Source organism: Melanotaenia boesemani, chromosome 1 (assembly GCF_017639745.1).
Source record: "Melanotaenia boesemani isolate fMelBoe1 chromosome 1, fMelBoe1.pri, whole genome shotgun sequence".
Lineage (NCBI taxonomy): Eukaryota > Metazoa > Chordata > Actinopteri > Atheriniformes > Melanotaeniidae > Melanotaenia > Melanotaenia boesemani.
The window spans coordinates 26,263,276-26,279,250 of NC_055682.1; the positions used below are offsets into that span (position 1 = coordinate 26,263,276).

General features: G+C 40.0%; 2 protein-coding genes across 2 annotated transcripts in view; one reads left to right on the forward strand and one right to left on the reverse strand.

Moving 5' to 3' along the window:
* The first annotated feature begins 81 nt into the window (after positions 1-81).
* kctd3 (potassium channel tetramerization domain containing 3) lies at positions 82-9,778 on the forward strand. The gene is made up of 19 exons (XM_041991889.1): positions 82-552; positions 959-1,012; positions 1,881-1,926; positions 2,282-2,355; positions 2,458-2,516; positions 3,145-3,225; positions 3,406-3,543; positions 3,982-4,072; positions 4,350-4,540; positions 4,752-4,867; positions 5,074-5,161; positions 5,439-5,555; positions 5,739-5,909; positions 6,050-6,205; positions 6,353-6,449; positions 6,542-6,735; positions 6,858-6,996; positions 7,103-7,225; positions 7,774-9,778. Exons 1-19 carry the CDS (start codon positions 482-484, stop codon positions 8,339-8,341), a joined length of 2,574 nt encoding a protein of 857 aa, XP_041847823.1. The 5' UTR covers positions 82-481; the 3' UTR covers positions 8,342-9,778.
* A 4,811-nt stretch (positions 9,779-14,589) lies between these two features.
* Positions 14,590-15,975, reverse strand: part of ush2a (Usher syndrome 2A (autosomal recessive, mild)) — a 250,130-nt gene continuing 248,744 nt past the window's right edge. Inside the window, 1 exon segment of the mRNA XM_042001931.1 lies at positions 14,590-15,672. Within this exon segment, the coding sequence (XP_041857865.1) occupies positions 15,583-15,672 (90 nt within the window). The 3' untranslated portion in view covers positions 14,590-15,582.

Consider the following 15,975-nt stretch of genomic DNA (forward strand, 5'->3'; position numbering starts at 1 on the left):
ATTCCTTTCTTAAAAAAAATAAATAAATAAATAAATAAACGCCGCTGTCGGTTTAAACGAAAGAGGAAGTATTTAGCAGTGAACCATCTTGCGTCGTCGCTGATGGGCGGTACAGCTGTTTCACGTTGCTAAAATTTTGCGCAAGCTGATATCCAACGATTTACATGCAGGACAGGGAAGCAATCGACATCACTGCAAAATAAAGAAATTCTCGTATGGATGTGTTTTTGAAAAAGAAAATAAATAAATAAAATAAAAACAGATTGTTTATCCACTATGTGGAGGCTTTACGACGCGGGCGCAGTCCACATATGTGTAGCGGATTTTTAATGGAAGATGGGACAAGGGAGAGGCTGTGAGGCTGTGGAGTCGGGGCATCAGCTGAGCTCATAGAGGAGCGTTAGCAAGCTAGCCTTCGTGACAGAAACGGTTAGAAGAGCCCATTTCCCCCACATAAACTATATGATTCGGTGCAGTAATCATGGCCACGAATGATAACAATACATCGCCCGGGATGGGAGAGATCATCCAGTTAAATGTCGGTGGGACAAGGTAAGCTAAGTCTACGGGACACTTTAGCAGATGTTTGTCATCTGTTCTGTTCTTCTGCTTATTTTCTTTCTTTCTTTTTCGGAAATTTGAGCTCTGGCTACTTGCATGTTATGATCATTTATGCATGACCAAACAACAGTGGATGTAATTGAAGAAGAAACGTCACACAAGGTCGCGTACTTAATCTTTACTCATAGAAATAATTTAATAATTCAAATCGTACACACTGTACCATGTCTCCAAAAGACAATTAGTTATCTTATTTTAATTACACCAGTTAGTGTTTTAAACAGCTATAGTGAGCTTAATAAACAAAACAATCCAGTCTTAAGTTTCATGCTTCGATCCTGCATTTGACATAAAGAAATGTCTGTTATAATCAAACTATTGTGATTTTTTTTCCTAGGTTCAGCACCTCCAGACAGACTCTGATGTGGATCCCAGACTCTTTCTTCTCAAGGTTGGTAAATGTCAGCCTTTATAGTTTTCAAATGTGCATGATGCAGATGGCATGTAGCTCATTGACAGAGCCATGTTTCTGGACTGATTGTGGATGTCCTCTTCCCACTTCACTGCTGCAGCTTACCTGACGTGAACGTGTAGCTTTTCTACAATTGCCCAGATTTTAGCCACTATGCAACAGCTTGTAGGAACCAGACTTGTAAAAACTGAGGCTATACTGGTTGAAAATAAATAATTTTATAATCAACGTTCATTTGGGATGTTGCATTTTTCTTGTCAGCTTTGTGTTACTCATGCCTGTTGTGCAAAATAAAAGGTGATTACATTCACAGTATTATTGGAAGAGGTTTGAAAATGAAACAAGGTCCTTTACTGGAATAAGTATAAAATATTTATGCTTTGTAAGTTAGCTGAAGCAAGATCCAAAATTTTCACTTAAAAAAAAAATCTGGACAAGATAATATACTCTGAGTGAGACAGCTGATCAGAGTTGGTCAGATACTGTGTTCCTAACAGACTCAAACACTAGACCGAGCTTAGTCTGAAAACAGCTGACCGAGTGGTGTAAATGCCTGTCAGACTGTCTGCCAGTGCACCTGTCTGCCTTCCTGCCTGTCAGTCTCTCTGCACCAACTGGCCTCAGTTTCAGTCAGCGTAGACATTTTTTAAATATATGAATCTCAAATGAGAACAACTGTGGTGGATTACATGTTGTTTGGGTAATAATCTGGTCTTAACTGTCAGGTGTTTGTTGATGTAGAAATAAATCCAGTTAGTGATTACACTGTTGATACGTGGAAATTGAGAACTGCTTTGGCTAACTGAAGAACTGTGTGTGTGTGTGTGTGTGGGTGTTTGTCTTCTAGTTTACTGAGTGGAAGGATATCCACTCTTCGGGATGAAACTGGAGCTGTGAGTAATCTTTTGTTGCTTCTTCTTCTTCTAAAACTAGGACAGCATGAGCAGGCCACATCTGAAGTCACAAATATAAGATAAAAGGCTAAGAACAAATGATTAATGTGAGCTTAAACCAGGTATGATATATCTTGATTTCATTGACCTTTGTGCTGCCGTACAATGTACAGTTTGCATAGACCTGCATATATTCTAGTAGTAGTATTATTAACTATTATTAAAATTGTGTTCCTGGAGAATTAATCAGCTAAAAATACATGTCCAAACCAAAAGGAAAACAAACCAAAAAGCACACAGCAGGACTTTTAATCCTCATCAATACCTTTTTTCTCAACAAAGTTCTCACTTTCAGATATTTATTGACAGAGACCCGACAGCTTTTGCACCAATTCTCAATTTTCTTCGAACCAAAGAACTGGACCTGCGGTAAGAAGTTGGCTTCATAAAATTCTGTTTATTTTAAGATGAAACTGTTTTTAGCCAGGGTCTTATAAAGTATTTATGCTGTGTTTCTTTTTTTATTTGTAGAGGTGTAAACATCAGCATCTTGCGACATGAAGCAGAGTTCTACGGGATTACTCCTTTAGGTTGGTGAACAAAGTTTAAGGAAGAAATGGAGTTTGTGGTGAACTTTATTCCACAAATTAGTGGCACACATATACTGTAAAGCCGTTTTACTACTAAGAATTATGTTGTGGAGATGAAATGTTATTGTTGGATGATTTGCTATCTTTTAACTATTTTCCTATAATATCAGATTTCTTTTGAGCGTCAGATATGATCTGACCCAAAAAATCAAACTCCATACACTGCTAGTTCCATGTACATGTTGATTTACATCCTGTTTCAGAGTTTGCTACTTCCCTGCATTTTCTGCAAACTTGAATAGGAAAGTTAGTAGAAAAAAAAAACAACTGATCACCTTCCTAAAATGATTGTGAATTAACATGTGATTCATTGCAAAGAAATGACATTAGAAATCTTGCTGAATTGATCCAACTCAAAGTCAGGATGTGATCAGACACGTGTGGTTTGTCTACAAGGTGGACTAATCCAGTATAGCAAATACAAATTGAAGGCTAATGTACTAAATTGTAAGTAAAATAATAAAGAGGACTCCTGACAAGAATGTAATAAAAGACCCCATTCTGGTCATGATGTGCTAATTGTAGTTGCTGTTTGTGTTTGTGTATGCTCCTGTGTGTATGCGCACAGTGCGACGCCTCCTGCTGTGTGAAGAGCTGGACCGCTCATCATGTGGTAGCGTCCTCTTCCACGGTTACCTGCCACCTCCAGGTAATTGAGAAAGACATGAAACAGGATAACACAAAATGAACTGAAACTGTAGTGAATGATTTTCTAAACAGGTTTAGCCTTAAACCAACTCTGGTTGGGAATTGTCTGCCTTCAAGTTAGACTTGTATAAAACCATAAAGTAGAGCTTCAGTTCATGTTTTTTTTTTTTTTTTTGGACAGCTGTTCCCGCCCGTAAGTCAAGCCCTCCCTCGGCAGCCTCTGATGAGCGACCGGGTCCGAGTGGAGCAGAGGGCTTCAGCCGTGTCGGCGCCCTTCCTCACGCTTCATTCTCTGCTGCAGATGACACCCACAAACTGGGTAAGAAGTCCATAGTGGGTTTTGTGTTTGTCTTCTGCCTGTCCTTCACAAACTGTGTCCAGCATACGTACTAGTTCCGTCACAATTTGCTCGTCTGTGCCACATGTTAGTAAGAAAGTACAATACAATATACGTTTGTGTTTCTCTGTAAGAGTGCATTAATGCTGCAGCTAATGTGACCTGACATCATTCAGGCACACTAACAGCACTGAAGTAGCCTAGTTTCACATCTGCCTGATCCCTGCTGACAATGATAACAGAGCATAGTGAACCATAACGCAATGCATGAGATATGGAGATGTGCCCGCTAGACATGTGCAGCCTCTTATTTCAGAAAATAAGTGATGAATCATAAGCTGAAAAAAGGCAACTCACTCTGAGTATGAGCCAATGAAAGTAGCGTGTTTGTGTGTATTCTGTGTGTGTGTATGTGTGTAGGCCCCATGGTCGACCCCAGAAAAGTGTTGATTATAGCAGGACACCATAACTGGATTGTGGCGGCTTATGCACACTTTGTCATCTGCTACAGGTAATATGCTGACATTTCTTTTGCCACCCTAATGAAAAAGTGGAAGACATTAAATATTCATGATGTGAATATGTTTTTGTGTGTGTGTGTGTGCACACGCCTCATGTTTTTGACTAAATACTGCTGAACCTGTAATGTACGTATAAAGCTACAGTCATGAGTTTTGTTTTTTAATAAAATGGGCAAACTTGCACACACTTATCACTCCGATATGTCCCCAGATTGAAGGCTTGTTTAAGCAGGGAAGGACAACGTTATGTGCATGCTTTCACCGCAGGATAAAGGAATCATCTGGATGGCAGCAGGTGTTTTCGTCACCCTATCTTGACTGGACGATTGAGCGTATTGCACTTAATGCCAAGGTGGTTGGCGGTCCACACGGAGACAAAGACAAGATGGTGGCTGCCGCCTCTGAAAGCAGAATCATCCTCTGGAGTATTCAAGATGGAGGCAGCGGTAGCCAGATAGGTGTGTTTCAAGACATGAGTCTCCTAAAACGGAAGAAATATTCTGTCACAGTGTGCTTTAGAGTTTGGCCCCTTCTGACTGCTAGACCAGAAAATATTATTGAGTAGTTTTTAAATCATATTACCACAGATGTCCACTCTGACCTCCTGGACCTTTCTTAGGCTCCTCCTTAAAAGTACTGTATGTCAATTTCTGTTCTTTTCTGCCTCAGGTGTATTTAGTCTTGGCGTACCTGTTGATGACCTCTTCTTCATCGGCAGCCAGCTCGTCGCTACAAGCCACACAGGAAAGGTTGGGGTGTGGAACGCAGTCACACAACACTGGCAGGTAGGACACACGGAGCCATTAGGGTGTCATGTAGGGAGATGGAGGAAGTGTTTTTGTCACTTTGTAAAGATGATAATTGGCTGTATAGAGGTGATTACCCTCAGCAGGCAGGTTTTCAACAAAACCACAGATGTCTCTGTTTACTGGAGCGTTGAAATCACCATCTTCTCTATGTTTTATATATAAATTATTTGTATGTGCATCAGGTTCAAGATGTGGTTCCCATCACCAGTTGTGACACAGCAGGATCCTTCCTACTACTGGGATGCAACAACGGCTCTATCTATTATATAGGTACACACACATGCATGAACATAATCTGTCTTCAGGATGTCACTGTTTCGTGGACGTTAGTACCTGTTACAGAATAAGAAAATATTCCATCTAATTTCCAAATACATTGCTTATAAAATGCTGCCAAAAATTCTAATTTAAAGGATTTTGTAGCCTGGTATAGCATTGTTGTCAAATGAAGTTCAAACTTAAATTGTAGGAGGATTAGGGGTTGTGTAGTGAGGAGGATTTCAGAAAGTACTGACACTTTAACACTGGGGCCTCCTTTTCTTCTCAGATATGCAAAAGTTCCCACTGAGGATGAAGGACAATGATTTGTTGGTGACTGAGCTTTATCACGACCCTTCAAATGACGCCATCACAGCGCTGTCCGTCTACCTCACGCCTAAAACCAGTAAGTTCCCCACCAAAGGTGAAAAGAAGATATTTTATTCCAAAGACTTCCATGCAGTCCTTTTCTGGTAGTCGCAGGTGTCAGGATGTAAAACGATTTCTAATGTAATACAAATGAGTCATTCACCTTCTTTTTTTTATTAATTATTATTATTTTTTTTGTCTTCTTTGTCCCTGCTCGCAGGCGTGAGTGGGAACTGGATTGAGATAGCTTATGGGACTAGCAGTGGTGCAGTAAGAGTGATCGTCCAACACCCGGAGACAGTGGGATCTGGTCCTCAGCTCTTTCAGACGTTCACTGTGCACAGAAGCCCAGTGACAAAGATCATGTTGTCTGAGAAACATCTAGTATCAGGTGAGGAAAGTTTAGCCGTGTGTTTTCATACACTCCAGGCTGTTACTGCTAATCATCATTTCCTTAGTAATGCTCATTTTGCATTATGTGTCTTTCTGAGTTTCCTTTGTGTTTTTCTTTGGTGTGTGTGTGTGTGTTAGTGTGCGCGGACAACAACCATGTTCGGACATGGACGGTGACCCGCTTCAGAGGGATGATCTCCACCCAGCCCGGCTCCACCCCTCTGGCTTCTTTTAAGATTCTGTCTCTGGAAGAGACGGAAAGCCATGGAAGCTACTGCTCTGGGAATGATATAGGTGAGAAGGTTTGGAATAAAGTTCAAAGAAAAAACACAGCATAGAAATACAGATTAACATGTATGAAGACTGGTTGTTTGGGATTCACACAAGGGCGACTGGAAAAAAGGTGAACTGGTAATAGGTTTTGGTGTCTTCTGCTCTCAGGCCCATTTGGAGAGAGAGATGATCAACAGGTTTTCATTCAGAAGGTCATCCCCATCACCAACAAATTGTTTGTGAGGCTGTCTTCAACTGGAAAAAGGTACAGTATCCTCCATCTGCCTTTCTCAGCTCTTCTTCAATTACATTTTTGTATTTCTATGGTTCATTTTTACATTTTTCTTTGCGAATCAGGATCTGTGAGGTGCAGTCAGTGGATGGAACCACCATCTCCTGCTTTATGGTAAGGGAGTGTGAGGGTTCCAGTCGAATGGGGTCTCGACCACGACGTTATCTGTTCACCGGTCACGGCAACGGCAGCATCCAAATGTGGGACTTGACCACTGCGATGGACATGGCAAACAAAGGAGAAGAGAAGAAGAAAGAGGGTGAGGACTCGCCGCAGGAGAAACAGAGCGATATTAGATAAACTAAAGTGATCACAAGGTGTCAGAAGCCAGTTTGGTAGTTTTTCTTAAAGACAACCCATCTTTGTGTTTGTCTTTGGTAGATGTAGGTGGACCGACAGAGGAGGAGCTTCTACAGCTGCTGGACCAGTGTGACCTGAGCACATCCCGCTGTGCAACACCAAACATAAGCCCCGCCCCCTCTGTGCTGCACCACACGCGCCTCAGAGAGTCCTGCTCAAGGTTGGAGACAGCACATTCACCATACCATGCACCTACTATACCTACCAGCCCATACATTCTGTCTGAAATATTAGGCATCATCTTATCTAACTTGTCTGTACCTCAGTCTGCAGTTACAGGCCCAGGAGCCCATTCCTGAGAGCCAGGCTACTTATGGAGCTGTGAGGCCTTACAGAGAAAGTCCCCTGCTGGCTCGCGCCCGTCGGACCGAGTCCTTCCACAGCTACAGGTGTAATAACGTTTACCAAATGCTTCAAATACTGCACTTTATAAAAATATAGCTAATTTTGGTCAAACTATTCATTTTTAATGCAATGAACTAATGCAATGAAAAGGCTACTTGTGAAGATTTTTTTTTCTTAATCAAAATCCATTAGTTCTGATTATAATTAGATGCTAGTGCCGGAAAGCTCAGAAATTAAACCACAACTGAGCATGACTAAAAATAAGGTCTTGTATTAAAAATGAGTTAAGACTTGACCATTCTTGTGATGCTCCTCATCCAGAAAGCCCTGCTGCTTCTCTATCTTTTCATTTACCTGCACCATATTACTGACATCTGGTGTGTGTTTTCAATGGAGAGCTTGTCAGGTGCAGACAGCTCAAGGAGAGGTGGAAGCTATCCAGTGTGGGTGCTGTACATAATACAGTACTGTGCTACTAACACCTGGTCTGGAAATGAGTGTCTCTTCTAATAATAATCTGATTATGCTTGTAAGCTTAGAAAATGCTGAGTTGTTCTTGCCCTATAACTGACCCCAGTATGCGTTTCCACAGAGACTTCCAGAACTTCAGCCTGAGCCGCGGTGCCCTGGACAACCCAGGTCAGACATCCAACCATGGCCCTCACCAGACCCCTGATGCCCGCTGTTCGCTTTGTGACTTCAGCTCTGAGGACAGCGAGAGGAGAGCCTCAGTCATGGAGCTCTGGGCTTCCCGCACCACCAGTGTGAGCTCTAACTTCACAGCCGGGAGCATCTTGGGGACAAAAACAGAAGGCAGTCAAGAATCTCCACGGCAACCTCCAGACAGCCCAATTCCAGGAGGGGATGTTAGGCGTAAGGTGCATTCTCAGCCAGAGGAGCTAGATGGCGTTGGATCAGGGGGCGATGTGGGGAAAGCAGATGGAGGAGGGAGGAAGAGGGGTGTACTAGAAGGAAGCTTTCTGGGAAGAAAGAAGGCTCCTCCGGTTCCACACCTCTCCTCCGTCCCCTCTGGATCTGAAGGTGGGGGTAGTGACTCATCTGCAACTGCCTCGCCCTCCCCAACCAAACTAGCTGCCTCCACCTCGCCTCGACACAAGAAGCTGGCGCCTGAACCTTCCAGTCAGGACAGCAACCTGTGAGAGCTGCTCCTCTTTTGATCCCAGTCTGTGGAATTATCTTGATGCACGCAAAAGATGAGGGCTGAATACAAGAGCAGAAGAAGAACACAACATGAACCTTCCTCTTCTTCTTCACTCTTTTTCATGAGTGTTACTTGGGATTTTTGTTTATTTTGGGGCCTCACGATCCAGGAGCACTCCATGTTTACTGAGTGAAGAAGCAGAACAGGGTGACATCTCATTAGAAGTTTTCGATCATATTTGAAAAATTCCACTTTCATCAAATCTGGATGTTACTGGAGCTCCTTCCATCTCATTCTGGTTTTTGGTGTTTACTTCCAGTTGTCTTAGCAGATGGGTGGTGATGTTTGCACTTTTAAGACTAATAGTAGTTTGCCCATTCGGCTCTGAAGAAGGGCTGAAATGATTTATTTTTGTTTTGCTCGTTAGACTTCCTCGGGAACACACAGTAGCCACAGGAAAAGGTATTCTCATTGGGTACACAGAGGTGCGATGTTGCTGCCTGCTCGGCTTCAGATTTGGTCAGAGACATAAAAAAAACAAGATTAAAAAGATCTAAAAAAAGTAAACAGGCTTTTTAGCACATTTTAGTAACATTGTGTTGGCATGAGCGATTTTCAAGAGAGACATGGTGACTTGATATAGTAGAAGAGGTGTAATAATGACGGCTGCATCCCATTTACAGAGTGAAGGTCTGCAGCAGTGTCGTCCTACAGCTAGCCAGTATACACAAGAAGTGGGAAGCTGCTCGTTAGTAAACCTGAGCTAACGGTTCTGTTTCAAGTAAAAATGTTCGCCATGAAAAAAGCTTATTTACTATTTGAGACAATGACACAGCTACTAAATGGAATCAACAAAGTTATACCTTGTCATAGTTGTAATTGACCTAAAGGTTGGTAGGAACAACCATTGATACATTAACAGTTTTAGTCTATGAAATGTCAGAAAATGTTACCATGGAAATATTTGATGTTATAATAGATATTATAAAACAGGTAAAAAGTGGTAAAACCTGAGATCTAAGAACAGATTTGACAAACCAGGCCATGACTGACTGACCTTACTGTTCTTTTAAGGACTACCTCCACATTGTCAGAATGATCGAACTGCATTCAAAAACAGAGTTTGTGAAAAAGAAGTGCAATTTTTACTTAAAGTAATCCTTAACACATTACCTTAGCCAGACTCTTGGCAATTATTTTAATTCCAGGCCTCTTTACAACAGCTGGATTAGCAGCAGCAGTTGTTGATACCCACAAAATCCAACAGACAGTGAAGTCATTTTGGCAGGTCGGGCACGCAATGAAACTTCGGGTTTACCGGTATTTGGTCAACAGCTCAGTACTATGCAACAATGGAGAACTCTGGTTTACACATGAAGGTTTTGACCAGTGATAATGTGTGCTGTGATAATTTGATGACCTGCAAAAAAACAAAGAACAAAAACTTTAGCTGTCAGAATTTGACTTCTTATTTCCTTTCCAGTTTTACTCATTGATGCACTCCAGTTATTGATTTGAAGCTTCTTTAGACTATTGGAAAATGTTAAAAAAGAGGGACATGTTGCGTATTTTAGGACACAAAGCAGATAATTAGTGGTAACCCTTAAAAAGTCCTATTATCAAAAGCAGTCAGAAACCCATTTCTTCAATACTTTTAAAGTTTTCCTTGTGTGAAAAGAGAGAAATTATTTGCTACATGTAGTGCCCATGGTCCCCCCCCCCCCCCCTTCAGTGGTGCCTGTGCAAAATCACATTATTTATTTTTTTAGTTTAATCTTTTTAATGAAATGCTTCACTTTATGAGGACCTACACTTACACTACATCACTTTACTAGCGTTGGAACAGGTTTTAGCATGTTTTGTGTTGGATGGCTGTTGCAGTGCCTTATTTAATTGTTAACTGTGTGTTTAAAATTATATGTTCAGTGTTGTGACCAAAGGCTTGTGAAGAAGGAGGTCATTGTGAAGGCATCTAACAGACCTGGTCTCTCTGGCCTTGGCTAGAATTGTGTTTTAACACATTTACATCAAGCCTTGTTAGATTCTGTTCCTAGTGGCATTACTTATGACACTATCTGTTGTAATCTCAACACAGATTAAGATAGGAAATACTGACCAGGACTTTGGGGGTTTTTCTGTAATATGTTCTTTGTTGTGTGAGCTGAATCAACTTCACTTTTACTCCTACCACCTTAAAACGTGTGTAGTATATAGCAAAGGAAACAGAAATAGTAGGTTTTAAAGGAGTGTTTAGACTGGCCAGCTCATTATCTCTGGTACTTTAAAACTAGGAACCTGAAATACAGATCAGATTTTGCCAAATGTAGCAGCTGTATACATAATTATTTGCTTATTTCTGTAAACAAATATAACTGACCACATGGTTGCTGCTTGTACAGAGATGTACATTTTGATACACTAACTGTACAGATAGTAGAAGTACACATTCAAAACAAAATCCAGATACGGATGCACTGATTTGTGTGTTTGTGTGTTTATACAGATCTAAATGCTCATAAAATGTTGGTATTGATGTAATCATGTATTGGACCTAAATGCATTTGCCTTTGCACTATAAATACTAATACTACATTACTTGCTAATGTTTATTTTAGATAAAAAAAATATATAAATGTATTGTGTCTTTCACTACATAGCTGTTTGTTCACAGTGTATTTTAAATGTCATCTCTAAAATCCTCTCTGGCTATGTTTACATTATATTACAGCCGGATGTTAATTAACTAAAAGAAAAAATGCATATCTGTTTTTTTAAACTTGCTTGTATCCCACTGTTTTAGATTGTGCATTTAAGAAATACTGCATTATGTTGTAAAATTACAAACCCAAGTCCAAAAATGTTGGGATGCTGTGTAAAATGCTAAAAAAAAAGAAAGCAGTGATTTTTAAATCTCATGAACCCATGTTTTTTCATATTAGAATGTATCAGATGTTAAAATCAAGACATTTTACTGTTTAATGGAAAATATTGGCTCATTTTGAATTTGATGGCTGCAACACATTTAAAAAAAATGCACCACAGCGATGTTTGGACAGAGAAGATCTACGAACGCAGTTCTAAAAACAGCCTCGAATTTCGTTCTATGAACTGCTCTTTCCCAGGGGAACTGTCTGCAACAGGGACATGTTACTTTAGTGCCACATAACAAAACAAAACCCATAAATAATACAGGAAGGGAAAATACCAAGAAGCTAATATTGTTGTCGTCCGTAGCTGCAACAGTGGTTTTTAAAAATGGTGAAATCTGGCAAGGGGCGTAGCTACCAATCACCAAACACCTACGTCATGAGGGTTCCTATGGAATCTCGAAAAGACCCTGCCTCGCAGTAGGACCTAAAATGGTTATAGGAACTGAGGGCCGTGATCCTTATTACCCTATCTGTCTGAATGCATGAAAAAACGGTCTTATTCCTGAAAAGGTTACAGGAACTTCAAAAAGTTCCTACCTACCCACAGTGGGAAAGCAGTCATTGTGTAGCATCCCCTCCTCTTTTAGCGATGGTCTGTAAACATCTGGGAAGTGAGACCAGTTCCAGGAGTTTCAGAAGAGGAATGTTGTCCCATTCCTGGCTGATGCAAGAGTCTAACTGCACAACAGTCCTGGACCTTCATTGTCAGATTTTTCATTTCATGTTGCACCAAAGGTTTTCTATTCAGCACACGAACTCTTCTCCTGTGAAGCTATGCTGTTGTGATGGATGTGTGTAAAATCTGCAAGGCCGTCCCTGAAAGAGTCGCCTGGATGGGCGCAGATGTTGCTCTAGAACCTCTCTAGCATTGGTGCAGCCTATACAGATGTGGAAGATGCCACACCAAAGGGACTAATATGGCCCATACCATCAAAGATGCAGGCTTTTAAACTATCCACTGATTACATAGCCCCTTACAGTTTAAAGGACAGTGTCCATGGTTTCAAAAGAGAATTTCATGTTTTGATTCATGTAACCACAGAACAGTTTTCCACTTGCCATGCCTCAGACTACTTTAAAAGTGCTTTGGTCCAGAGAAGATGGTGGTGTTTCTGAATCATGTTCTCATATGGCTTCTTTTTTGCATGACAGAGCTTTAACCTGTATTTACGGATTTCTGGGCATGTTCCTTGGCCTATGTAGTGATATCCAGTAGAGAATCATGCCTGTTTTAAATGCAGTGATACCTAACGTTCGAAGATTGTATGCACCATTTTTGACTTTCTACCTTGCCCCATGCACACAGAGATGACTTCTGATTCTCTGAATTTTTTGAAGATATTATACACTGAAGATGGTGGGATCTTCAAAGTTTTTGTAATTTTACATTTTTTTTAAACTGTTCCACAATGTTTAGAGGCAGTTTTGTTGCAGATTGGTAAACTCCGTCCCCCCTTTTATAGGAGGCTCTGCATCTTTGAAATGCCCTTTTTATACCCAGTCATGTTACTGACATGTTGACAGTTAACATAATTAGTTGTTGAATGCTCTTTCAGTTGTTTTTGATTTGTGCCAGTTGCTGTTCCAGCTTTTCGTTGCCCCGTTTCAAGTTTTTTAAGATGTGTTGCTGCCATTAACAAATTCAAAATGAGCTAATATTCTCCATGAAATGGCAAAATGTCTCTTCCTCTATGTTGCTCATGTTCTTTTGGTAAATAAAATATGGGATTATAAGATTTCAGTTTTTATTTACACAGCATCTCCATGTTTTTGGAACTAGGGCTGTATTTACAACTGCCTCTAGAACTATTCAGATTAAAAGACATGTTCAGCTGCTTTCACTACAACCTCTCATAGTACTAAACTTATTTTTCTGGCTTGAGTTTGTTTCTGTAACTTATTTACACTATTGACATTTTTTTAATATGCAGTGCATTTTATATGCATAATGTAATGTGTGTAAAAATATTAAAATGTTCTAAAAAATCTTCAGTGTTTCATGATGTTAGATTGTGTGAACTCAGATGAAACCTTCAACAAGATGAAATCAAACGGTTTATGTTTTAATGATCATGATTTTTGGGTGTTTAAAAAGGAACTCAGAAAGCAGAGAAACGGGGTAAAGGGTCACACCTGAGTGCTCAGCTCGTGGTTTGTTTGGGTGTATTGCTGAAGTGCACCATTTTTGTTTTGAGAATCACAAAGGTGTGTTAATGTGTTTGTGTCTCCCTCCACTTTCATTTCACTAACCTTCCCGCTCAGACAGTCTCCTCTCTGAGACGGCGTCTGTCGTCATTGTGATTTATGAGTTTAATAAAACCCTCTGTGTGTGTAGCTCAGGGCCATACTGTCCCTTACAATCACTCCACAAGCTCTCTTTTCACAGCCCTCCCCACACCCCCTGCATGGCTGACAATAGCTGTGAATGTGGCTGTGAATGCTTAGAAGTGCCCTTGTCAGATTGGCGTCCTTGAGCGAGGGCACAGTTGTTACTGCCAGTTTGTTAATTTCAAACTTGCCTCGATGTCCCCTTAAGGGACGCGGGAGCAAAACTAAATTATGGCTGCATAGTTTTGATGGAGACACCGTCCCTGTGTGTTTATGCTGCTGTGTGTGTGTGACTGTGTATGGTAACTAAGACTGTACAGCTGCTGGCACATCTGGTGTACAAACTCAGCAGAAAAGAGAATTCCTGAATTGACAGTTCAGCCTCAGAAACGTGAGTCGCTGTGAGGAACACGTTCAGAATCAGAAGCTTTGTTTGTCCGACGAAACCAAGTATTAATACTGCAATGTGTACACAGCATTAAAGCACCTCCCATCTAATGTTTTCCAGAACTGTACGCACATGTAAATGCAAATCATTTAGATTTATCTGCAAATTATTTGGATTTCATCAGTTCTACATGTTTAAATGAATATTGATACCAAGGTGGATTATTAACCTCGTCATGGAACATTTAGCTACATATCTAACAGAATTTTACACTTGTCCTGCCATTTATATTTTTACTTGAACATTAATGTGATACTTTTGTGCTTTTGTAAAGAAAGATTAAACTTTGACTAACTGGTGCTGCCTCCTTTTTTAAAATACATACATAAGTGCAGTTCAATTAAACATGGATCTTACTTTGGAAAAGAAAAAAGTGGAAAACAACTAGGGAACACAGTCTTGCAGAGATCTTCATGCATTCATATTTGTTTGTATAGAAAAGTATAGAAAATGTAAGAGCACAACTAAATGTTGAGTTTGATAATCTGGCAGAAAATACACAACCATTAATCCATTAAATCACCTATAAATACATTTTATTACAACCATAAATAATACTGCCAGTGTAAAAAAGAAAGTTTCATATAATACAGCAGACTTCAATATTGTACACAAAAAATATTAACTCCCATTAACATTACACAGAAAACCAAGATATCCCAATAGTGAATACTGTTTCTAGGCATAAGCAGTTTTTCATTCCCGCTAAAGGTCTAAAACAGGACATTGCAGACATTTTTAATTTTTTTTTTTTTAAACTGATTATTTGTCCACTGAAGAATAAAAGTTACTGTAAGCCAAAGGTTAACAACATTGACACACTCACTGCTGAACAAACCTGGTTTCACTACTAAACATTTAGTTTACATTTAAAAACAGCAGTAAACAGTAAATCCACAGTTATGTGGTATAAGAGAATTTCAGACTGGACTTTCAAGTTACATCGCAAACATTAATTACAACACTCAACAGGGCACATCTGTGATTCCCAGCCACATTTAAAATAAAAACAATTGGCATTTCTTAAGCAACACTAACATGAAGGCCATGTGTCTTATTACAGCTGAGGTGCTGCTGCTGCTGCTGATAACATGTAAGATTACTAGTAGGCACAGTTCCTGTATGACTGATAATAACTGGACAATTAAACCTGCCACTGTGATCTATCTGCACTTTTCAGAATACCTAAACTACAAAGAGTTGGCAAGCAGAGACACTCCAACTGGAACCTTTTCAGGACATCCTTTAAGGAATGTTCTGCTTTGATGTAACATGCTGTATACTTACTAAACACAGATGCATTCAAGCTATTGAATAAATATCCTACAGCATTTTATGTCACAGGTTTCACAATTATAGTCAACCATATCCACATGTGAACAACTGTACAATCATGGATGTTGTATACCTGCCTACTACTGTTAAGGCTGTGCCTGGAGTCATGCATGTGGGGCACAATAAGACTGATAGCATCAATGTTTTATTAGCTTGATCATAAAGTAAGATGGTTAAACCTGGTGTAGGAATCCTGTCTCAAAGATGAGTGTCTGTGAACATGGTGTGCTCCTTCTTCACAGAACTTAAGGCCTTGATGGTGTCCACAAACTCATCTTCCTCCACATACTAAAAAAAAAAGCAGATTTTGACTTGTAACAAGAAGAGACCTCAGTGTGTGATGATTGTACTTTTTCCAACATAAACATTCCAAAAAATATGCACAAGTTGATAAAGTACTGGAAGGTTAATGAAAACAATATTCTACAGCTTGCTCTTCAGTATCATGAAAGAAAGTCTCGGGGCGTTCTGTGCTTTTTGGACAGTGTATAATGGTTTTTAAAATTTAAGTTTAGCTTTAAACTGTCACAACTTGGATCTTTTAAGGACAAATGTGATCATGTTTAAGCATGAGGGTGGAGGTAAATGGTC